Source organism: Phacochoerus africanus, chromosome 2 (assembly GCF_016906955.1).
Source record: "Phacochoerus africanus isolate WHEZ1 chromosome 2, ROS_Pafr_v1, whole genome shotgun sequence".
Classification (NCBI taxonomy): Eukaryota; Metazoa; Chordata; class Mammalia; order Artiodactyla; family Suidae; genus Phacochoerus; species Phacochoerus africanus.
This window is the reverse complement of record NC_062545.1, coordinates 209,256,400-209,282,296: the sequence shown is the minus strand read 5'-3', so window position 1 is coordinate 209,282,296 and position 25,897 is coordinate 209,256,400. Positions and strand designations below refer to the sequence as shown.

The 25,897-nt window shown below is 37.5% G+C and overlaps 1 protein-coding gene across 2 annotated transcripts in view; it reads left to right on the top strand.

Annotated features, from left to right (window-relative positions):
* SNAPC3 (small nuclear RNA activating complex polypeptide 3) overlaps positions 1 to 24,508 on the top strand; it is a 34,252-nt gene extending 9,744 nt beyond the window's left edge. Inside the window, exons 4-9 of one of the 2 annotated variants that reach the window (XM_047767625.1) lie at positions 8,625 to 8,729; positions 10,807 to 10,956; positions 18,552 to 18,634; positions 19,866 to 20,030; positions 22,522 to 22,629; positions 24,167 to 24,508. In XM_047767625.1, the coding sequence (XP_047623581.1) occupies positions 8,625 to 8,729; positions 10,807 to 10,956; positions 18,552 to 18,634; positions 19,866 to 20,030; positions 22,522 to 22,629; positions 24,167 to 24,314 (759 nt within the window). In that variant the 3' untranslated portion in view covers positions 24,315 to 24,508. The remainder of the gene's footprint in view (positions 1 to 8,624; positions 8,730 to 10,806; positions 10,957 to 18,551; positions 18,635 to 19,865; positions 20,031 to 22,521; positions 22,630 to 24,166) is intronic. The other variant, XM_047767626.1, reaches the window with a different exon arrangement.
* The last annotated feature ends 1,389 nt before the right edge of the window (positions 24,509 to 25,897 follow it).

The following is a 25,897-nucleotide window of genomic DNA, read 5'->3' as shown; positions in this document are numbered from 1 at the left end:
AAACCCTCAGAATAATTTAAGATGATGAATAATGAAGAATTAAGTGCTTGTAGACATGATGGGCTCATCCAGTACATATTCTTTAGAACTTACTACAAGCCAGATGCTGTTTTGGGCACTCACTAGTGCACAGGGGTATCTGTTGTCTCTCTCACTCATTTTTTAAATTGTGGTAATATTTACATAACATAAAATTTAATGTTTTAACCATTTTATAATGTTTACTTAGTGGCATGAAGTACATTCACAATGCTGTGTAAGCATCATTACTATTTTTAGAACTTTCTCCTCATCCCAAATAAATTCTATACCCATTAATGCTAACTCCCCATTCTCCCTTCCCCCACCCCAGGTAACCTCTGTTCTACTTTACATCTCTGTGAGTTTGCCTATTATAAATATTCCATGTAAGTGGAATCATGTAATCTTTCGCTTTTTGTCTCTGGCCTATTTTACTTAATTGTGATGTTTTCATGGTTCATTCATACTGTAGTGTGCATGAGAACTTTATTCTTTTTGTGGCTGAATAATATTTCATTGTGTGGATACACCACGTTTTGTTTATCCACTCATCTGTTGGATATTTGGGTTATTTCCAAATAATTCTGTTATGAACATTAGTGTTCAGGTATCTGTTTGAATCAATCTTCAGCTCTTTTCACTATATGCCAAGAAGTGGAATTGCTTGATTGTGGGGGTTTTCTATTTTTTTATTTTTTATTACTTAGATGAATTTATCACATCTGTAGTTGTATAATGATCATAACAATCTGATTTCACAGGATTTCCATCCCACAGCCCAAGCACATCCCCCCACCCCCCAAACTGTCTCCTCAGGAGACCGTAAGTTTTTCAAAGTCTGTGAGTCAGCACCTGTTCTGCAAAGAAGTTCAGTCTGTCCTTTTTTCAGATTCCACATGTCAGTGAAAGCATTTGATGTTGGTGTCTCATTGGATGGCAGACTTCACTTAGCATGATAATTTCTAGGTCCATCCATGTTGCTAAAAATGCGGGTATTTCGTTCCTTTAATGGCTGAGTAATATTCCATTGTGTATATGTACAACAGCTTCTTGATCCACTCCTCTCTCGATTTAGGTTGCTTCCATGTCTTGGCTATTGAAAAGAGTGCTGCAATGACCATTGGAGTCCATGTGTCTTTGCGAGTCATGGTTTTTTCTGGATAGATGCCCAGGAGTGGGATTGCTGGATCAAATGGTAGTTCTATGTTTAGTTTTCTGAGGAATCTCCATACTGCTTTCCAGAGTGGTTGCACCAATTGACAATCCCACCCACAGTGTACTAGGGTTCCTTTTTCTCCACACCCTCTCCAGCACTTATAGTTTGTAGACTTTTGGATGATGGCCATTCTGACTGATGTAAGGTGGTACCTCATCGTGGTTTTGATGTGCCTTTCTCTACTAATGAGTGATGTTGAACATCTTTTCATGTGTTTTTTGGCCGTCTGTATGTCTTCTTTGGAGAACTGTCTGTTTAGATCTTCTGCCCATTTTTTGATGGGGTTGTTTGTTTGTTTGGTATGGATCTGCAGAAGATGTTTATAAATGTTGGAGATTAATCCCTTGTCAGTTGAATCACTTGCAAAGATTTTCTCCCATTCTGTGGGTTGTGTTTTTGTGTTGTTTAGGGTTTCCTTTGCTGTGCAGAAACTTTGAAGTTTGAGTAGGTCCCATTTGTTTATTTTTGTTTTTATTGTCAATACTCTAAGAGGTAGATCTGAGAAGATGTTGCTGTCATTTATGTCAGAGAGTGTTTGGCCTATGTTTTCCTTTAAGAGTTTTAGAGTGTCTGGTCTTCTATCTAGGTCTTTAATCCATTCGGAGTTTATTTTTGTGTATGGTGTTAGGGAGTGTTCTCATTTCATTCTTTTCCATGTGGCTGTCCAGTTTTCCCAGCACCACTTATTGAACAAGCTGTCCTTTCTCCATTGTATATTCTTGCCTCCTTTGTCATAGATGAGTTGGCTGGAGGTGCGTGGGTTGATTTCTGGGCTTTCTCTCCTGTTCCACTGATGTATATTTCTGTCTTTGTGCCAGTACCATATGGTTTTGATGATTATTGCTTTGTAGTATAGTCTGAAGCCAGGGAGCCTGATTCCTTCTGCTCTGTTTTTCTTTTTCAGAGAAAAAGAAAGACTCTTCTGGGTCTTTTGTGTTTCCAAACAAAGTTTAAACTATTTTGTTCAAGTTCTGTGAAAAATGTCCTTGGTAATTTGATAGGGATTGCATTGAATCTGTAGCTTGCCTTAGGTAGTATAGTCATTTTGATAATATTGATTCTTCCAGTCCACAAGCATGGTATATCTTTAATCTATTTGTGTCATCTTTGGTTTCTTTCATCAGTGTCATATAGTTTTCAGAGTACAGGTCTTTTGTCTCTTTAGGTAGGTTTACTCCTAGGTATTTTATTCTTTTGGTTGCAATGGTAAATTGATCATGTTTTAATTCTAGATTTAATGTTTTGGGGAACTGCCAAACTTTTCCACTGGGGCTGCATTACTTTATATTCCTTCCAGCAATGAGGGAAAATTCGAATTTCTCCACATTCCTGTCAACACTTACTATTTCCTGAGCTTTGATAATAGCCCTCCTAATGGGTGTGAAGTATTTATTACAGTTTTGATTTGCATTCCTCTAACGATTTTTGATGTTGGGCACCTTTTCATTTGCTTTTTGGCCATTCGTATTTCTTCTTTGGAGAAGTGTCTCTTCAAGTCCTTTGAGTCCTTAGCCTATATTCAAATTAGCTTGTCTCTTTGTTTTGAAGTTGCAAGAGTTCTTTGTATATTCTGGATATTAGAACCTTACCATATGTATGATTTTTAAAATATTTTCTTTCATTATGTGGATTGTCTTTTCACTCTCTTGATTGTTGATGGTCAAAAATTTTAAAATTTTATAAAATTCAGTTTGGTTTTCTCTTTTGTTACCTATACTTTTTGTGTAATAGTGAAGAAACAATCAGAAACAAACAAAAGTTCACTGTCATGAGATTTTAATTTCACCCTATGTTTTCTTACAAGATTTTTATAGTTTTGGCTCTTAGTTTCAGTTGTTGATCCATTTTGAGTTAATTTTTATGCGTGGTATAAAAAAGGGTCAGCTTCATTCTTTTGCATGTGTATATTCAGTTTTTCCAGTACTCAAGACTGTCCTTTCCCTGTTGAGTGGTCTTAATACCTTTGTTAAAAGTCAGTTAACCGTAGATAAGGTTTATTTCTGAGTTTTATTTTATTGGTCTCTGTCTGTCCTTATCCTGGTACCACATTGTTTTGATTACTGTGGCTTTGTGGTCATTTTTGAAATTTGGAAATATTACTCTTCCAGTTTTATTCTTGAAAGATTGTTTTTGTTATTCATGGTCTCTTGAAATTTCAAATGATTTTAGGATAAGTTTTTCTATTTCTGCAATAACAAGAAAAGCAATGAGATTTTGATAGAGATTGCCTCAGATCTTTATGTTTTGGATAGTATTGTCACCTTAATGATATTAAGTCTTCCAATCCATGAACAAAAGATGTCTTTCAGCTTATTTAAATTTGTCTTTAATTTAGTTCAGTGTTTTGTAGGGTTTTTTTTTTTTTTTTTTGGTGTGTCTATCTAAGTCTTTCATCTCCTTTATTAAATTTATTACTAAGTATTTTGTTCTTTCCATGCTGTTTTAAATGGAATTGTTTTCTTAATATTCTTTTCAAATTGTTCATTGCTCCTGTAGAGAAATACAGCTGAATTTTGTGTGTTGATTTTATATCCTGCAACTTTGCTAAGTTTGTTTATTAGCTCTAACAGTATTTTTTGGTGTGTGTGGATTCTTCAGGATTTTGTACATAGAAGATCATGTATGTCATTATCTCTTTTCTAATTTGGATGCTTGCCTGCTCTGTCTTCCTTCCTTTTTTTTCCTCCTAATTTCTGTGGCTAGATTTCTAGTGCTGTGTTGAATAGAAGCGGCAAAAGTATACATCATTATCAGTCTTTCACCACTGAATATTAGTTTTGCTGTGGATTTTTCATATATGGCCTTTATCATGTTGAGGAAATTCCCTTTGTTTTCTGTTTTATTTAATGTTTAGTGTTGGATTCATTTCCACTGCACCACAATGGGAACTCCCTTGCGATTTCTTTATTTACCCATTGTTTGTTTACAGATATGCTATTTAACTTCCACATGGAATTTTTCTGTTTCCCTCCTTCTATTGATTTCTAGTTTCATTCCATTGTGATCAAAAAAAGATACTATTTTATCATTTCAGTCCTTTAAAATATATTAAGATTTGGTGGTCTAGTCTGAAGAATGGTCCATGTTCCCTTAAAAAGAATGTATATTCTGCTGATGTTGGTTAGAGTGTTCTGCATATGTCTGTTAGGCCTATTTGGTATTCGGTTTCTACTCTTCAAGTTTTCTCCTTTTCCTCCCCTCACCCCCCTTCTTCCTTTTCTTTGTTTTTATAGCCACAGCTGTGGCATATGGAAGTCCCCAGCCAGGAATTGAATCCAAGCCATAGCTGCAGCAACGCCAGATCCTTTAACCTACTGCACCAGGCCAGAGATTGAACCTGCACCACAGCAGAAACACCTCAAGTCTTTTTTATCTCTGTAATAGATTATTGAAATCATTATTGAAAGTGGGTTATTGACATCTCCAAGCATTATTGTAGAACCATCTGTTTTCCCTTCAATTCTGTCAATTTTTGCTTCACAGATTATGAAGTTCTGTTGTTAATAATTTTTGTATCTTCTTGCTGGATTGTAACATTTGTGAATGCATAATACCTTTCTTTGTTTCTTATAATCTTTTTTGACTTAAAGTCTATTTCTGACAATATAGCTACCTTAGCTTTCTTTTGGTTACTATTTGTACAGAATATCTTTTTTCATCCTTTTACTTACAGTCTCTTTATGTCTTCATATCTAAAGTGATTCTGTTGTAGAGGGTGCATAGATCAAGTTTTTTTTTATCCAATCTGCCAATCTTCTATCTTTTTTTTTTTTCTGTTTGTGCTTGTTGCATGCCGAAGTTCCCAGGCCAGTGATTGAACCTGAGCCAAAGCAGTAGCCCAGGCCACAGTGGTGACAACGTGAAGTCATTAACCCCCAGGCCCCCAGGGAACTCCTATCCTGCCTTTTTATTTATTTATTTATTTATTGTCTGTTGTTGTTGTTGTTATTGTTGTTGTTGTTGTTGCTATTTCTTGGGCCGCTCCCGCGGCATATGGAGGTTCCCAGGCTAGGGGTTGACTCGGAGCTGTAGCCACCGGCCTACGCAGGAGCCACAGCAACGCAGGATCCGAGCCACATCTGTGACCTACACCACAGCTCACGGCAATGCCGGATCGTTAACCCACTGAGCAAGGGCAGGGACCAAACCCGCAACCTCATGGTTCCTAGTCGGATTTGTTAACCACTGCGCCACGACAGGAACTCCCTCTCCTGCCTTTTTAATAGGAGAGTTTAGTCCATTTATATTTAAAGTGATTACTGATGAGCATTTACTTCTGCTATTACATTTAAAGTAGTTACTGATGAGGATTTATGTCTGCTATTTCTTTTCTTTCTTTTTTTTTTTTTTTTTTTTTTTGTCTTTTGTCCTTTTAGGGCCAGACCCATGGCATATAGAGGTTACCAGGATAGGGGTCTAATTGGAGCTGTTGCTTCTGGCCACAGCCACTGCCACAGCAAGCCAGGTCTGAGTCTCATCTGCGACCTACACCACAGCTCACGGCAACACCAGATCCTTAACCCACTGAGAAAGGCCAAGCATCAAACCCGAAACCCCATGATTCCTAGTTGGACTCGTTTCCACCACACCACAACGGGAACTCCCCTGTTGTTTGTTTCTGTATTTACTTCTGTTATATACGTTTTTTGCTCTTGAGTTCATCCGTTACTACCTATTTTTGTGGTGTATCCCTTTGATTCCCTTCTTTTTTCCTTCTACATGTGCTCTACTTATTTTCTTAGTGGTTACCTTGGGGATTACAATTAACTTCTTAAATTTATAACAGTCTAGTTCTAGTAATACCCACGTTTTCATTAGTACACGTGTACTTTTCTATATATATATATCCATCTCTCCCCCTTGTATTGTTATTGTCACAGGTTATATCTTTATGTATTGTCTGTTAACATAATTTATAAATATTGTTATAGGCATTTGCTTTTGAAATAACATAGGGAAAAAAGTTACAAACCAAAATTGCAGTAATCTTGAGTTTCTAATTTACTTATGTCATTATCTTTACCAGTGTTCCTTATTTCTTCTTATAGATTCAAGTTACTGTCTAGTGTCTTAATTTCAGCCTGAAGAATTCTCTTTAGCATTTCTTATAGGGCGAGCCTACTGGTAATGAACTCCTTCAGCTTTTGTTTATTTGAAAATGGCTTAGTTTCTCCTTTTTTCCTGAAGGATAGTTTTGCAGGGTGTATAAATTCTTGCTTGACAGTTTTCTCTTTCAAGACTTAAATATGTCATACCATTGCCTTCTTGTCTCCATGGTTACTAATGAGAAATAAGCTTTTAATCTTATTGAGGAACCTGATTTTCTTTAGTCCTTTGAGTATGGCTTCTTTTAGCTCATTGAGTGCACTGAAGATAGTTGGTTTTAACATCTTTGGATAGTATTTTCCATGTTTGGGCTTCCTCAACAGTGTTTTTTGTCAAATTCTTTTTTTTTTTATGAGTAGGTCATCTTTTCCTATTTCTTTGTGCGTTTTGTAAGTTTTTTTGAGAACTAGACATTCTGAGCATGTATTTTACTTGTTAAGGGCTAGAGCTGTTTGTGACTTTTCCAAACGATTTTTCCAATGCCTGTATTCCTTGTTGTTTTCAGGCATACTTTATTTTATCTCACTTTACTCTATTTTGCATATACTGTATCTTTTTACACAGTGAAGATTTGTGGCAACCCTGTGTTAAGCAAGTTTCCAACATCTGTTCACTTGGTGTCTCTGTCATATTTTGGTAATTCTCACAATATTTCAGACTTTTTCATTATTTTTGTATTTATTAAGGTGATCTATGATCAGTAATCATTAATGTTACTACTACAGCTCATTGAAGGTTCAGAAGATAGTTAGCATTTTTTTAATTTTATTTTATTGAAGTGGAGTTGATTTACAATGTTGTATTAATTTCTGCTGTACAGCAAAGTGGTTCAGTTAATACATACATATTCTTTTCCATTATGGTTTATCACAGGATATTGAATATAGTTATCATGTGCTATACAGTAGGACCTTATGATTTACCCATCCAATATAAGCAACAAAGTATTTTTAATTACTGTTTGTACATTTTTTTAGGCATAATTCTATTGCCGACTTAGTAGATTACAGCATAGTATAAACATAACTTTTGTGTACATTGGGAAAACAGAAAATTCATGTGACTCATTTTATTGCGATATTTGTCATTGTGTTAGTCTGGAGCTGAATCCAGACTATCCCAAGGTATGCTCGTATGCTCACTGATATTTCTGTTTCATTATCTGGGTGGTCAGCCAGTGACCTGACCAAGATTTCCTTAAATGTCTGACTCCACAGAGGGTCTTCTGTCTAAGTTTTCTAATAGATCCTGCTAGGGGAAGCCACTGCAGGTAGGAGCACTTAGACCAAGGCAAGTATTTACACCAGGCTCTCAGGTCGTTGCCGGAGCAACCAGAGCACACTATCCCCATATTTTGGAGAAGAAGATCCCCACTGCATGTCCTGGCATCAGCTACCTGTTCCAGGACCACAGGCTGCTATCCCCACATCTGCGGCAGGGCTAAAGAACCGGGCACGGTAGTTGGTTTATACCTTCTGCTTCCCTAGGAAAGATCAGCAGCTTATCCCTTCATTAGGCACTCACTGGTCAATATAAGTGTCTGATCAGGCTCCAGAGTGCCAACATAATCGATTCCATTCTTTTTCCATTGTGATGGTTGCTTTGGTAGAGGAACCAATCCCTAGAGCTTCCTACTCTGCCATTTTACGTGATATCACTCCCACCTATTTTTAAAACATCAGTGCACCTTTACTTCTTTACCAGTCCACCCTGGTGGCCCCTATTTCATGGTTATTCAGCACATATAAAAGCGAGTGTGATGCTGTGACATATTAAAGATATGACAGTATAGTTAAAAATCAAGGGTTTTAGAGTCAAACAGATCTGTATTTACATTCTGACTCTCTGATTTACCTTGAGTAAATTGGTCAACCTGAGCTTCATCTGTCAAATAGCTGTCATGGCAATACAAGAGGAGGTATGTAAGAGTGTCAGTAACTTGTAAATGCCAATGTTGTACCGACATTAGGTGATAATCCTATTGTGTCATCAGTTGCTGAGCAGTTAGTGCCAGACATCTTAATAGATGCTTTATGTATACATTTCCAACAACCGTTCTGTAAAAATTTCTGTAAGTATTTTCTGGTTTTTTGTTTGTTTATTTGTTTACAGATGATGAAACCAAAGTTTAGAGAGGTTTTAACAGTCTTCCTGAAGTAAAATTAGGAATCAGACCTAGGGCCCACTCAGGCTTTTGCTTATAGCCATTGTTCTATACTGCCTCTGAGCTGGGTCACAGTGGCTGATTTTAAGGTCTCTGTTAATTTGCTTCCTTCTTCAGGAATCACATGCCATGGGGAAAAAGCCTGAAAATCCAGCAGACATGATTGAAGAAGGAGAACTTATCCTATCTGTGAATATCTTGTACCCTGTTATATTTCATAAGGTCAGTGGTAAAGCCTTTTGGACTTCACATATTATGATTGTCTTTTGTCAAAGTTGAATTATTTGAAGTTGAATTATTTGACCTTAGGGTTCAAAATAAATGCAGGCATATGCTGTCTTATCTGACATTCTGTCTGTATTCTTGGGTTCTTTGTTTTATAAGGAATATCATAAATAAGGTTAAATTTCAAGTGATCTCTTGAGTAGTAGGATTAGAGTATTGGAATATAATATACCTGATTTCTATACTAGTAGCAACTGAAAGTATATAAATCCATAGTGATTCTGATTATATGAATTCTTGAGGGTTTTTGGCAGAAAAACTGGCAAAGAAGGGGGGTATTTTTTGTTCACTAGTTCAGAATTCTTGGGAGTTATTGAACTAAGGTCAGCTCTTCTTAGATGAAATTGCAGAAAGTTAACAGGTCAGGGGTATCCAGGAATTTCTTAGGGGCCTCTAATAAAAAGAACTCTATCCCCAGCCCAGAGTGTATATATTCTTGATTCCTCAAATAGATGTATCATAAACTTTGATAAGGTTTAATTGAAATTTGCTGCACGTAAATTGTACTTATGGTTAAATAGGCTTTTATGAATCATCTGGGATATAGTTAGTACTAATTATGTTGTTTGATTATGATGTCAAATTATTAAAGAAAACAAAGCAAAACTAAACCTCTGGGTTTATAACATGAAGGTAGTGTATACATTGCTTGACCTCTAGAGGTAACTTCCAGGAGAATTATGTTCAATTATAATTTATTAAATTTATAATTTAATTATATATAACTATATTCCAAAGGCTTTTTTTTGCTGACATCACTTTAGTAGCATATTGGTTTTAAACTGTAGCTTAAACTAAAAAAGTTTTATTGCTGGGCATATTAGTCCATTCTGGCTGCTATAACAAAATAGCATGGACTAGGTGCCTTATAAACAACAGAAATTTGTTTCTCACAGTTCTGGAGACTGTAAATCTAAGATCAGAGTGGCAGCATGGTCCAGTGATAGTCCGCTTCCAAGTCACAGACTTCTTTTTTACTAAAGCACTCTCCTGTTCATGAGGATTCTACCCTGATGACCTAATCGGTCTCAAAGGCCCTACCTCCTAACACCATCACATTGAGCCTTCAGATTCCAGCATGTGAATTTTGGGCAAACATAAGCAGTCAGACTATAGCACCAAGTGTCTCAATTGTACTCCTGGGATTTTAATTTATAGAGATTACTGATGCTAGCACTAGAGGCCACTGCCATTGAAAGAAGATTTTTATTATTTGCACTTCCTCAGGGGAGGAGGTATGCTATGCCATTGCGGGCCACAGGAGAAGCACTAGTATCAGTCTGGAAACAGAAAAGATAAAGGGGAGTGTCCGTCGTGGCGCAGTGGTTAACGAATCCGACTAGGAACCATGAGGTTGCGGGTTCGGTCCCTGCCCTTGCTCAGTGGGTTAATGATCCGGCATTGCCGTGAGCTGTGGTGTAGGTTGCAGATGTGGCTCGGATCCCGCGTTGCTGTGGCTCTGGCGTAGGCCGGTGGCTACAGCTTCAATTAGACCCCTAGCCTGGGAACCTCCATATGCCACGGGAGCAGCCCAAAGAAATAGCAAAAAGCCAAAAAAAAAAAAAGAAGATAAAGGAAAAGACATAGGCCATAGCCCTTTGGGGGGGTTTCAGCAGGAATATCAAAGCAGGGCAGAGTAAACAGTTTAGGATTGGCTGGCTTGAACAATTCCACTGGGCTCTGGGGTATAGTGCTGTCCCTAGTTGTCTGGTACCTGGCTCCAGTTGATTCAGGACAGAGAAAATACTGGCTTGGTATACTAGAGTTAGAGAAAGGAGATAGTTGCACAGTGGGGCTCTGAATTACAGAGGAGATGGTAAACAACTTTGGTGATTAGTTTGGCCCTAAAATTGATAGATGCTGAGTAGACTAATGGCAGAATGTAAGAAAACACAGGACACCATGTTATGGAAATAATTTACATTAAGAAAACTTAATTTAGATCTGGTCATGACAGATCTATAGTTTAGCTGCTTTGTCTCTAAGTGAACACTGATTTATTTACTGACTTTAGCACAAAGAACACAAACCATACCAGACGATACTGGTACTGGGCAGTCAGAAGCTCACGGAACTAAGAGATGCAATTTGCTGTGTTAGTGACCTCCAGATTGGTGGGGAATTCAGCAACACTCCTGATCAAGCACCTGAACACATCAGCAAAGTAAGGTGATTTTTTTTTTCTCTAACCCCCATAAAACAAAAGGAAATAGTAATAAGCTAAGGAAATAGTGATTACTCTAGCAGACTCACAAACTTTCCAGTAAATGTTTTTTTCTTGCATGCCATTCCATCATGCCGATCTCTTTTCTTTTTGTTTTTGTTTTTGTTTTTGTTGTTGTTGTTATTGTTGTTGTTGCTATTTCTTGGGCCGCTCCCACGGCATATGGAGGTTCCCAGGCCAGGGGTTGAATCGGAGCTGTAGCCACCGGCCTACGCCAGAGCCACAGCAACGCAGGATCCGAGCCACATCTGCAACCTACACCACAGCTCACGGCAATGCCGGATCGTTAACCCACTGAGCAAGGGCAGGGACGGAACCCGCAACCTCATGGTTCCTAGTCGGATTCGTTAACCACTGCGCCACGACGGGAACTCCCCGATCTCTTTTCTTTATCATCAAGACCTTTTCAAAGATTGGTCTGTAGTTGGTTTTGATTTCTTCATCTCCCATTTATTTTGCAGTCATTCTTCATATACTCTTCTTTTTAGGGTCATAGGACCACCTAATTGTCTAACCAATAGGTCTCTTTTCCATGTTCATACAACTTGACCTCACTATAGTATTGAACTTGACTCTTCACTCTCTTTTCTTGAAACCCCATATGAGTTTGTCTGTCATATAACTGCCCCCAGCAAATGGTTTGGGGTCTCCCCCGAGAGCATCAGCGCCCATAGAACAAGCTGCCAGTCCAAGGACCGAAGCAAAGGAATATAGCATCTGATGTTGGTCCTTGCTGGTGTTTCCCAGGGTTCTGCTCTTAAAAGGGCAGAGAAACCCTATATACCCATTGGATCAGGATGGAGAGGAGCAAAACTGTGGCTACCCGCAGTTTTCAGAAGGGATTGCTCACCCAATAAAATAGTAGGGCCTTGATCCTTCCAAATTTCATCACAGACCAAGCTTGACCTAATTGTTTTACTTGGCACAACTCTGATGGAAGACCTCGGCTTTATTGACATGCTGAAGAGGTGCAGCATCTCCTGCAGAAGATGATGTTTGGAACAACTAGAATGGAGATAGAGTTTGGACCAGAACCATCACAATCTCTTTTTTTTGTTGTTCTTCCTTTTAACACCAGCCAGCCAAATAAATGTTGTTATAACTTAGGTTTCATCTTAGTTCTTATTCTAAATTCTTTTCCTGGGCTTCCCCCACCCCTAGCCCCACCCCCAATTTTCATGTGTTTATGTATACTCCAGTCTTTGTAAATCTTTTTCCCTGACCATATTCTCTCTTGGTTTCCAAACTCATTATTTTGAAGTGCCTACAGGACATTCTCACTTAGCTTCAATGCTGCGTAGCATTTTCACCACCTCTCTGTAGTTAGTACACTGACAGTTTTCAAGGTAACTGTTTTATTCCTTCTGAAACTGCCAACATGTTTTCCTCTTGGCTTACCTACAGCTGAAAACTTTGCTGTTTATTTCACTGACAAAATACAGTTACGAGAAAAGAATTTTCCATCCTTTCTTTCCCACATTTATCCCTCTGCCTGCTTAGTCTGCCTTCCCACCTGTTAGCATAGATGGACTCAACTAAATAGATGCTGCTATCAAACACCAAGCTATGTGTCTACTGCATTCCACCCCCAATTGCATAACCAAGGACTATATCATCAGTTTTGGGGTTTTTTTTTCCCATTCTTTTGGCTCTCCCATGTGTACACAGATGGGCTGTAATATCTCCCATCCTAAAGCATTTTCTTGACTATGTATCTTTTCCTAGCTATGACTTCATCTTTCTGTTTTCTTCTCAGTAAACTGACTCAAGAGTTAATAAGAGTAAAAATTAATAGGAGTTAATAATAGTACCTTGATTTATTATTTTTTTCTCCCCCTACTTTCTCTTACACTCACTCTTGTGCTTCACCACTCCACCAAAATCATTTTTATCGATGAACTAAATCACCATAGATTTAGGTCTCATCTTATTTGACCTTTCATCAGCACATGACACAACTGAATATTTCTTCCTTCTTAAAAGACTTTCTTTACTTGGCTTTTAAGATGTTTCACCCACTTGATTTTCTTCCTGTCTGACTGACTTTTAATTCCTCTGCTGGATGCTTTTCATCCTCCTGACTTGTGAATGTTATTAAGCCCTATGAATCAATGCTCAGAACTCTCCTCTTATATTCTCCCTAGGTGATCTCATCCAGACTCACATCTCCGGTCCCAGCATTTCCTCTGAACTCCAGACTTCATTGCCAACTGCCTCCTTGACAATTACCAACTGTCTAGTAGCCATTCAAACTGCATATGTTCAAAAAGACTCTAGTTTTCTCTTCCCCCTCAAATCTATACCTTCCCCAGTGTTCCCATTTCAGTAAATATGCTCATTTTATACCTGGTTTCTTTCTTTCTTTCTTTTAACCCACTGAGCAAGGCCAGGAATCGAACCCGCAACCTCTTGGTTCCTAGTCCGATTCATTTCTGCTACACCACAATGGGAACTCCTACACCTGGTTTCTTAAGCTAAAAACCTTGGAATTTTCTTTGCCCTCTTTTTATTCCATGTTGAAGGCATCAGCAAGTGCAGTGACTGTACTTTCAAATTATATTTAAGATCTGCTCCTTCACATGTACCAGGCTGGTTAAACCACCATCATCTCTTGCCTGGACTCTGCAGTAGCCTAGTGACCATTCCTCCTGCCCTCCTTCCACACTTCCTTACCAGCCAGAATGGTATTTTTTAAGTATAGTCACATCCTGTTGCTTTTCAGCTCAAAAGTCTCTAGAGGCTTCCTCTTATTTCTAAAGTAAAATACAAAATCATTAATTGTGGTCCATTATCTGGTCCTGTTTGCCTCCCAGCTTCTTATTCCTAACACCTTCTCTATCACTTGTTGCCTTTGAACCACTTGCCATTCTTGCTGTTTCTTTCAGGTGTTGCCTCAACAAAGAGGTCTTTGCCCACATTAGTATTCCCTTCCCCTCCCTCCATCCATCTGATGAATTGAGTTCATATTCATATTCCAAACTCAGCTCAAAACTCACTTATTTCATGAGATTCGTCTTTTTTTTTTTTTTTTTGTCTTTTTGGGGCTACACCCACAGCATATGGAGATTCCTAGGCTAGCAGTTCTCAGAGCTACAGCTGCCAGCCTACACCACAGCCACAGTAACTTGGGATCTGCTGAGCCACGATGGGAACTCCTCCATGAGTTTCTTCTTGACCCTCCGCTGTGCCCCTCTGGGACCATTTCACTTTTCCTTTTATAGTGCTTTATAAGAATGTATGGATACTTTTTGATATGTCATGCCCCCCACAAGGCTGGCTGTGCTCTAGTCTTTTTGGTGATCAGCATGGAGACCAGCATCATGACTCACATGACTTAAGTAACAGTAGATTTTACTTAAATGGTTTTAAGATACTTGGATTATACTTGGATTCTTCAGGTTTGCAAGCTTGATGCTCTTGGAGGCAAACATTAAAGAGAGTCAAGTGGAATCTCAAGGCTGTATACATACCGGGGAATAGGAGGTTTATATCTTTTCTTTTAAGAGAAGTAATCTTCTACCAAGTTTCTCCACCCTACCAGGGTTGGGGGGGGTGGTTGTGATCTAGGAATCAGTCTTAGCTCCAAAAACCCTGAAAAGTGTTTTTAACCAGACTTGCTTAGTTTATTGTGTTTGTACATCAGTGCTCATGCCTTCAGCAGCTTCCTAAGCAAGGGATTTAAATGACCCATAGTCATTTAAACTATTTACACATCTGCTGTTACAATTGTTTCTGCCACTTCTACTTATTAAAATTATATCCTCTGATTATTTAGCACTCATGTACCAGTTGTATGGTACAGTAGTTGATAGTACACTATCTTTGGAAAAGAATTATCACCATTTTACAGGTAAGAAAAAGATGGATCAAAGCATTTTCATGTGGAGACTGCGTTTGGTAATTAGTGATGCAGGCTGGATTTAGACCCTCGCCAACTTGCCGTCAAAGCCGCGTGTTCCTTCTTTGCCATGTTGGCGCCATGCCTGGCTTTAGACATCTTTCCCTACCCTTTTGTTTACTTGTTGAACAGGCACTGAGTGAAAACTTGAGCTGTGCTGTAATTGACGGCAAGATTCTAATACATAGACTTTATCGAATTTTTGCCTGTCAAGGGACCTGTTTCATTTGCTTCCTTGTTCTCCAGCTATGTTTTAGGATGTTGAACTCATATAATTAAGTGGAATTTTCCTGATGCTAATAATCATGTGGCCTGTGGAAAGAATTTTATTTCGTTGATTGGTATTTGTATTTTATGATGGTGTTTTCTTTAAAGCACCTTTTTTTTGCCTTGAAAAGTTTTAAACATACACACAAGAAAAAGAATAGTATAATGAGTCCTTATGTACCCATTACCCACTGTCAACAGTTCTCAGCATTTTGCCAGAATTAGTTCATCTATTTACCCCCTGCCATTGTTACACCCAACAAATTGAAAATAAGTCCTTCAGTTATAATGGGTTTTTTTGACAGGGAGATATTTGGCATGTATGCCACTAGTAATCATGGAACAAATTAGTGGATTGCAGCTCTTGTAGCTAAGGAAGTGAGACTCTTATTCCAGCCAATAACAAGAGATTAATAAAATACTTTGATTAATTTGGTGTGTGAGATGACAAGAATTGGGCCAATGTATTTAAATCCCTTTTAAAAGCCATGTCTGAAATGTAATATGTTTGGCTATTTTTTTTTTGGACTATAATAGTTATGCTCTGGCTTTTTATTTCTTTTTCTTTTTTCTTTTTTTTTTAATGGTCCTTCCTAGTCTTTTTAGGGCCACACTAGTGGCATATGGAAGTTCCTAGGCTAGGGGTTGAATCAGAGCTGTAGCTGCTGGCCTACACAACAACCTGGGACCCCAGCTGAGTCTTCTCACACCACTTTTTCCATTTTCCCTCCTTTGAACTTGGTCGGCTCAACTGACAAAGCAGGAAAACTACTTAGTGAGTATCTCTGGTTACCACTGAGAATGAACATTAGCTGGTAATGAGATTACTTACATCTTCTTTCCATTTATATAATAAGGAAACTATTTCTGTTCTTTTAGAGTTCCCCTTCTAATTATTATGTCAGAGGTTTTAAGTTGCCTAAATAACTTAAAATGAAGTTATATATGAACTTTTTTTTTTTGGATTGTTTGTTTTTTGGCTGTGCTTAACAGCCTATGGAAGTTCCGGGCCAGGGATTGAACTTGTGCCACAGCAGTGACCCAAGCTGCTGCAGTGACAACACCAGATCTTTAACCCGCTACACCACAAGAGAACTATTGAACATATTTTTAAATACACTAAACTTCTTTTGTTTCCAAAATAAGGTAGTGATTCTTCTAGAATCTTTATTTTGGACCCTAGCTTACCCCTTTGAGGTAAGTGGCATAGTAAGTGGCACATTTTGTGTTACAGCCACCAGGCATGGCATTATAGTACATTATATCTTTATATGTCTGCAACCACTTGGGAAGAGGGTATTAGCTTTACTGATTTTACACCAGGAAACAGAGGATCAAGAGATTCAGTGAGTAGTCCAAGAAGAAACAGCACAGCTGATCTTAGAAGGGGGTCTGATACCAGTGCCAGGTGATCTGTAAATAGGGGAATGAAAGAAAAATCAGGGCATTCCCTTCATGGCTCAGCAGTTAACGAACCCGACAAGGATCCATGAGGATACGGGTTCGATCCTTGGCCTTGCCGTAAGCTGTGGTATAGGTCACAGACTCAGCTCAGATCCCACATTGCTGTGGCTATGGCCGGCAGCTACAGCTCCAACTCAGTCCCTAGCCTGGGAACTTCATATGCCACAGGTGCAGCCCTAAAAAGCAAAAGCAAAAAAAAAAAAGAAAAATCAAAGTTTCAAAGAAGTGGGATAGAAATTAGGCTATCTTGGGAGTTCCCATCGTGGCTCAGTGGTTAAGGAATCCGACTAGGAACCATGAGGTTGTGGGTTCAATCCCTGGCCTTGCTCAGTGGATTAAGGATCCAGTGTTGCCGTGAGCTGTGGTGTAGGTCACAGATGTGGCTCGGATTCCGCGTCGCTGTGGCTTAGGCCGGCAGCTACAGCTCCTATTAGACCCATAGCCTGGGAACCTCCATATGCCTTGGGTGCAGTCCTAGAAAAGACCAAAAAAAAAAAAAAGAGAGAAATTAGGCTATCTCAGGATAAAATTATTTTAATGCCTGAAGCTTACACATCTTTCATAGTTCATAGACTGCTTTTGATTTTTTGGTTATCACCATAATTGAATGATAATATGGTAGATACTGTTCTCATTATACAGGTCAGGAAACTTAGGTCTGAGAAGGAAGTATAGATTAAGCAAAAAAGACACACATCTTCTGACCCTCACCAAGGGCCTAATTCTGAGCAAATGGTGAAGGAATTGTCTAACAGAATCCATAAGGTTCTCAGTGCTGGTTGCATATCTGAATCTCCTGGGGATTTAGGAAAATACTGGTACCATCATCAGAGGTACTCACTTAATGGATCTGAAGTAAGATGTGGTCTTTGGTATTTTTGTGATTGTTATGAGGTCAGGATTTGAGACCACCTCTGATGGAAAGTCTGGTAGATTGAAAGTTGAAACCTGAGGGTTCAGACCAGCTGTGCAACTACTATGGTACTTTGGGCAAGAGCTTGAATGAGAATAGAAGTTTACATTCTGCCTGCATAAGAGTTACTGAAAATATAAAAAGAGAATCTTTATAAAAGCCCATTGAAAATAACAACAAAAGGAGTTCCCACTGTAGTGCAGTGGAAGCGAATCCAGCTAGGAGCCATGAGGTTGCACGTTCAATCTCTGGCCTTGCTCAGTGAGTTAAGGATACAGCGTTGCCGTGAGCTGTGGTGTAGGTTGCAGATGTAGCTTGGATCTGGCATGGTTGTGGCTGTGGCGTAGGCTGGCAGCAACAGCACCAATCAGACCCCTAGCCCAGGAACCTCCATACACTGTGGTGCGGCCCTAAAAAGACAAAACAAAACAAACAGAAAAAATGTCAGATCAGCATAATTCCATGATCACTGTTACTATCACTGGGGAAACATCAAAGATGTGACATTGTTTAGTTTTTAGTTCTAGTATCCAAAATAACTGTCACTGCTATGTATGCATATAATATTAAAAGTTTATTTCATTTCTAATTGGGTTCCTTTCATGAATCTTAGTAGAATATACAAATTAAATCAAACCTATTGATTTAAAATAGCAGTAGTATAACAGTTCTCTTGTGGCATGATGGGTTAAGGATCCAGCATTACTGCAGTGGCTTCGGTCACTGCTATAGCACAGGTTCAGTCCCTGGCCCAGGAACTCAATACATGTTGTGGGCACAGCCAAAAAAAAAACAGCACTTGAAAAATAGCAAAGATTTGTGTCTTTTACACCTTTATCTCTGGGAACCAACAGAATGAGCTGAGTATATTCTATGAAGTTGTTGTAAAACATAATTAGTGTGACTTTATGACATACAAATTTGGAATTAATACTTAGAGCAATTTTACAACTGTTAATACTGACCTTTCTCTCCATATCCGTTTTCTTTTAGGACTTATACAAATCAGCCTTCTTTTATTTTGAAGGAACATTTTACAATGATAAAAGATACCCTGAGTGCAGAGATTTGAGCAGGTATATTTTCCAAAAAATCTTCTCTAAATCTTTCCTATTTTCTAGTTGTCAAAATAATGTTATCTCTGTAAATATTATTGGTCTGTTAATCTTTGCCAAGGAATTTTTTTTTAGATTGATATATTTTGAGGTTTAAAATGATCTCTCAATTTTTTAAATATTTTCAAAGTTATTTCTTCTGGTTGGCTTAGGTTATCATAAATTAATCAAAATTTTTACCCCAAGAAGAAAGTTTTCTTGCCAAAGACATACATGGAACATTTCAAGTCTGTCTGGAACATTTCCAGCTATCTGTAATTATTTTTAAATCTATTACCTACTATTTCAGAGATTATGTTAAATTTTATGTTGTCTTAGATGCATCTAAAAAAAGATTAAACCCCACTTAGGTAGTTTATTAATCTCTGTTCTTCATATTTAGGTGATAGTAAATTAGTCTTTCACTATTTTTCTTCTTGTCCAGTGTGTACTATTATTTGCCCTAGGTGACTGATTGCTTAAATACATAACATGAAAAATCTGTATCTAGTATCATGTTATCTACCTAAAAATATTTACCATACTTTTATTGTTGGTGTCCTGGCAACTAGAATATAGATGTGTATTTTTTCTGAGTGTATAATATAAACTCTTCCTTCATAGGCATTTGTGTCTATATTCTAATGCAGGAGTTCTCAGACTTGGTCTTCACATTCCTTTATGCTGTAAATAATTGAGGACTGCAGAGAGCATTTGTTTTTTTGGCTTATAGCTGTAAATATTAGAAATTGAGACTATATACTTACATTAGAAATTGAGACAAATATTTAAAAATATTAACTAATTTAAATAGTCCCAATATAGTTACCATTAATGACATTTTTCAGAAATCTAACTTTTCCAAAACAAAATAGTGAGAAGAATGGCATTGTTGTACATTTTCCATTCAATCTGAAGTGGTAACACACATCACATAGCATCCAGAAAACTGGTATTTATGAGGGAATAAGGGTTGAAAAGGGCAAATGACATTATAGGATTACCATAAAGATAATTTTGATCTCACAAATCTCTGAGGGGGTCTTAGGATCATACTTTGAGAACTACTGCTCTAATAGATACAGAAAATTCAGAGTTTCTTTCTACTTGCAACATGTATTAACCACTCTGATTTTCATTTCTAAGATGGTCGAGTTAATTGGGTCAGCTGACTTTTGTCAGCAATGATACATGCTTGCCTTTTCCCCCTCAGAACCATCATTGAGTGGTCGGAGTCCCATGATAGAGGCTATGGAAAGTTTCAGACTGCCAAGATGGAAGATTTCACCTTCAATGACTTGTATATTAAACTGGGTTTTCCTTATTTATACTGTCACCAGGGAGATTGTGAACATGTTGTTGTCATTACCGACATAAGGTAAGTGACAGCACTCAGAGCATTTTATTCTGTTTATTTCACAGTGTATAAAAAGCACAGGTAGTTTTTTGTTCATATGTTTGAAATAAGAGGAATAGAAGTAATTATCACTGCAGCTTGGCTCAGGAGCAGCAAAAATAAGTGTTTGTTGTCTGTACAGTGACCAGCTCTGCATCCATTTGCCTTTTGAAAAATCTGTAATAAGAAATACTTTAGTGTTTTAAAGGATTAAAAATCTATAAACACTTTTTTTTTCCTAGGCTTTTTCAGGGCTGCACCTGTAGCATATGGAGGTTCCCAGGTTAGGAGGTAGAATCGGAGGTGTAGTCACTGGCCTACACCACAGCCACAGCAGTGCCAGATCAGAGCTGTGTCTGGGACCTACACCACAGCTCACGGCAACACCAGATCCTTAACCCATTGAGCAGGGCCTGGGATCGAACCTTTGTCCTCATGGATACTACTAGTCAGATTCGTTTCCGCTTAGGTACGTCAGGAACTCCTGTAAACACTTTTAAGTGTCTCCACCTGTGTATTAGATAACTCTTATCTAGGTAGTAGTTATCCACTTTCTACATCATATAGGCCCTTTGCAATTTGCACCTAAAGTTTTTCTTTTTGCCACAATTTGAAGGTGATAAAAGGAAACTGGGGGAAGAAAAGAGTAATTCTGATATTTGATAAATATGGAAGCCTTGATGCTTTGATAAAGATTTAAGAGTGGGAAGTCCTGAAATGGTCTCAAGTGAGGTTTGGGGATTAGTTTTAAATGTTGTATAGCTAGTATCTCTAATGAATAAGGCTATTCATTTCCTTATTTAGGAAATCTCAATTTATGAGGGGCCAATATATAAGTCCTACTTTATCCTTGGTTTGATTTCTTGTGAGAGACAATTAAGTTTTTTTTTTTTATGGAGCAATGATAATGCTTGTTATACTAGTAATAGGAACTGATGGTTTCAGAAAGTGCCTCCTTCCACTTTTTTGGGGTTTTAGTGACCAGTCCCCCAAAATTTACCTCTCACGCCCTCATTCTCAGGGAGCTACCAGAAGTACTTTACCTGAAGAGTGAACATTGAAAAAGAAAAATACTGAATGCAAATCAAGATAGATAAAATATAAAAGGAACTCTCAGAATGATGAGAAGGGGAATCCCAGAATGATGCTTAGTCCAGAGACTAGAGCAGGACAGAGGACTCAGGAAGCATGTCTTGAGATTGCTAGGCCTCCTGTGGAGAACGTGTTTACTGTTCTCTCAGAAACTAGGAACCTGAATTAGACAACTACACTGAAACCCAAGCAAATGCAAACATGAGAGAATTCGTAGCTAGGAAACTAAAGTGTTACACAATAAAATGAACCTATAGTCAATTGTGTGGATATGTTTAATTCATTTGTCATAATTTAAACATATAAATATCTATTTAACCAAAGCCGAGTTGTTATGTAGAGGGATGTAGAGGAGCTAAATTCAAAAGCCTCTAGGGAAGAATTGCTAAAGCAAAAGCCAGGAGAGCTCATGAACTTAATGACTTAAAATTATGTACATTTCTTTATTTGATAAGTTTTTTAAGCTGTTCTACCTGCTCTTCATTCAAATGCAGGAGAATGTGCCTCAAATAAGGATAAAATGGAAGCTAGTCCACTTTTCTCTGGTGATCCTTATATTTACTATAGTGTAGGCATATTTGCTATAGTGTCATTCCTTAAATTCAAAACAACTTGGACATTCCTAAGGAATTTCTCCCCCTAAGGAATTTTTTAATGTAATTAACTACCAGTAATTTTTATTCTATAGGAAGATTAATAATTCAGTGCCATTCCATAGCTTACCATTTTCTGATGATGTTGATACATTGCTACCCTTCCTTAAGAAAAGAAATCAAATTTTCTAATCACCAAGGGCCTTTAGAATACTCTAGTGCATTCCCTTCATTTTTTAGATGAAGAACCTGAGGTCCAGCATGGTTATAGGACTTAGCCACTACTCTGATTTGTGGTATAGTAGACACTGACTTGCACTTAAAATGTCCTAATTCTGACACCAAAAACTAAAGTCCTACCAATTTACAATATGCCAGAAGCCATATTTGAATTTTAATAAAAGGGTTCTTGTAATTTAAAAAACTAGCCATGTTTATAATACAAAGCCAATTAATTTAGGTAAAATAGCCCTGGATAGACTTGCTCAAACTCTGTTTCATAAAAAGTTACCAAGTGTTGAGCAAAGCAAGGATTCTTTGATGGAATACACTCAAGAATTGCTGCCTGCAATATTTCTTTCTTTAGTGTGAGTGCACATGGCCATAAAGGGATTTGGAAAGTTTCACAGGAAGAAAACATTGTTTAATCCCAAAGGCTCTTTTGGAGAACACAATAAATTGAAAAAAACACCCAACTCTATTGCTGATTTTGAGATAAAGATACATTTTGTTACAGATCGCAAAAATTTGCACTCTAATATCTTCATTTATTTTCTCCTGTACAAAAGGCTTGTGCATCATGATGACTGCTTGGATAGGACACTTTATCCCCTTCTTATCAAGAAGCATTGGCTCTGGACCAGAAAATGTTTCGTTTGTAAAATGTATACAGCTAGGTAAGTGATTCTATTTTTTTCCTTGAGAAGTACTGGTTTTCCATAGTTATGTACTTAAGATTTTTGGCTTTTGAAGTTTTTGCTGTTTTGAATCTGAAGACTTACACTTTGGGGTATAAATAATATAAAGGGCGTCATCTAGTAGGAAAGCACTACCAACAGTACAAATCAGCTTAATAGGTTACAGTCATCTTTTTAAACAATGAGGAGATGAATTGCAATTAAAAGTTCAGGAATTAGGTATGACTTTAGTTTGGTTAATAAAATGCTGGATGATGTCATCAGGGAGCCATGTTCTGCTTCTTCCCAGTTTTTTGATGATTAAAAAAACAGCATCTCATTTTTAATGAGGTCAAAATATAATTTATAAAATTTTGTGGGTTTGCATATTTAAATTATGTTTAACTGTGGATGAGAGTCAAAAAACCATTTAGAAGAGGGAATATTTTGGTGTCATAAGTTTGTTTTGGGTTCCCCACCAAAAAGGCTTTTCTGAATGATCAATAGGGAAAGCATGATCAGTCAGTTACTGGAAAATCAGGGAATGTGGAAATATTTCATGAGTGTGTTCTCTTGTGCACAGTGGGTTAAAGATCTGCTGTTGTCACTGCAGTGACTTGGTTGCTGCTGTGGCACAGGTTTGATCCCTGGCCCATGAACTTCCACAGGCCACAGATGTGGCCAAAAATAAAAATAACATTCCATGAGATGTAGAATTCAGAAGGACTGAAAAATAGCATTTTACTTACTGTGACATCTCAGGACAAAACCAAAATCTCAGTTGAGTAATGTTGCCCATATTCTCATTTGTTTGCACTCTAAACATTTTATCCTAAAGGCTAGATTAAAAAGCTTGAGTTTTCAAGTTAGCCCAGTACTAATTTTATTATAAGCAAAAAGTTTATCAAGTCTGTAGTATCTAGTATTAATGTTCAAGATGGCCTACTAGAAAATTATGTATTAACAGTTATTTGAAAGGTAGGTATGTCATGGCAAAAATGTATGATTTATATATTTATATATATATTTTTTGTTGTTGTTGTTGTTTTGTCTTTTTGCCATTTCTTGGGCCGCTCCCATGGCATATGGAGGTTCCCAGGCTAGGGGTCTAATCGCTGGCCTACACCAGGGCCACAGCAACGCTGGATCCGAGCCGCATCTGCAACCTACACCACAGCTCATGGCAACGCCAGATCGTTAACCCACTGAGCAAGGGCAGGGATCGAACCCGCCACCTCATGGTTCCTAGTCGGATTCGTCAACCACTGCGCCACGACAGGAACTCCCTATTTATATATATTCTTTTCTACTTACCTTTAAGGAGGAGTATTTTGGAAAAAAGTTGCCATTTTGCCTTGTAGAGTACTGGTAGTGATATGTCTGTACCTATATGTATATATATAATTATAAATTATAATGTATAAATTATAAGACAATAGTGGGAGTGTTATATTTACATATTAAGTAGGTCATAACTTACAGCACATTAAAGCATGAAAAGGTTGATTGTGATGATATACATTTTTTTTAACTACAGATGGGTGACGAACAATGACAGTTTTGCACCAGAGGACCCATGTTTCTTTTGTGATGTTTGCTTCCGAATGCTCCACTATGATTCAGAAGGCAACAAACTGGGGGAATTCCTCGCTTATCCTTATGTTGATCCTGGAACCTTTAATTAATAACAAAAAGTGTACCCTTCCTCTTGGATGGTTACTTTACTTCCCAGAAATGCCACCAAGGATCAGGATCCACCTGAAACAATGAGCTAAAAGCTAACCACCCCCTGCAAAAGTTCAAATCCCAGATTTTCTTATGAAGTACCTTGATTGTATTTAAATGTTTTGAAATTTATATTAAATTATTTTAGTATTTATTCCAAAGTATAGTTTTTATTCAGTGCTTTTCGCCCATTTTAACTGAGTTGTCTTAATTGAGTTGTAGGAGTGCTTTATGTATTCTGAATACAAATCCTTTGTCAGATACAAGTATTCTGGTTTTTTCCCAGTCAGTGGTTTGCCTATTCATTCTTTGTCCAGAGGGCTTTTTGCTCATTAGCAAAATTCTCTTAATGATATATCAAATGATGGAAGTGTTTGGAAATTCTTTGAAGAATGTGAGAGCTACACCTTGTACCTTGAGGCTTCCAAGGTAAAAGATCCTTCAAATATCTGTAATAAAAATGAGGGAGAAGTTAAGAATAAAAGATTATTAAATAATAACTATTCCTAATACTGTAATAAATAATCAAGAATAGCTATTGTGTAATTTAATCTTACAGTGGGCCCTTTTGTTAGAAACTGGGCACACTGAACACTTTTGAGATTCACTACATGAAAGATCTTGAGTATATATTCATGCCTTCACAGAAATAACATTTAAATTGAAGCTTCATCTCTTGACCAGAAGTTTTTGGAATTACAAATGTTATTAGTTTAAAATGTATGTTAATTATTTTTACGATCTTAAAGAATAGCAGATTTTATGTAGTGTGACCACTGAGTGGACATGAGAAATTAAGATCCCCATGGTCTGCCACCTCTAGGTCACTTATTCCTGGGCAATACCCAGAATTCTATATGCAAGAAGAAAACAAGTGTTTTTCTAGCCTAGTTCTTTATTCTTATGGTATCCTTGTTATGATTATCCTCTTATCCTATTCTCATTCTCTTGCCAAAGGGCAACTTTAATTCTGAGCTCTAATTCCATCAGAGAAAATTGTAGCTACCCATATTGAAATGTATTCTGGAATTATTTTTTGGTGGAAAATTTGTTTAAAGACTTTAGGAATGCTGAAAAGCAGTTCATTTTAAATGTGTTTTATTTAAATTTCACATTCTCTCTTCTAGGTTGTATTTAAGTTCAACTGAATTCCATATTCCCTGGATGGCTAAGAACACATATATACCATATAAATCAAAAACTGGTGATGCCTATGTGTTTAAAAGGTTGACAGTGAAATGTTTTATGGACTTAAATGCTATATATCCAATTAATTGGATTGGTATGTAGAAGACAAACACCTGTTTCTAGCAGCTCTGACTCTGTCAATACACCAGAAAATCAGTGTAAGGGACTAAGGTTCTTCCATGGCTAGCTGGCTGTTATTAACTAAATGTTTACTTTTCCTGTTTCCAATGATGCTCAATTTGAACAGGTAAAAATTCATGCAGGAAAACCATAGATTTACCTAGTCCTTAAAGTTCCCCAGGTAAAAATGAAGTTTTGCTTCCTTTATATTGAAACTGCATTTCAAAACTTTATT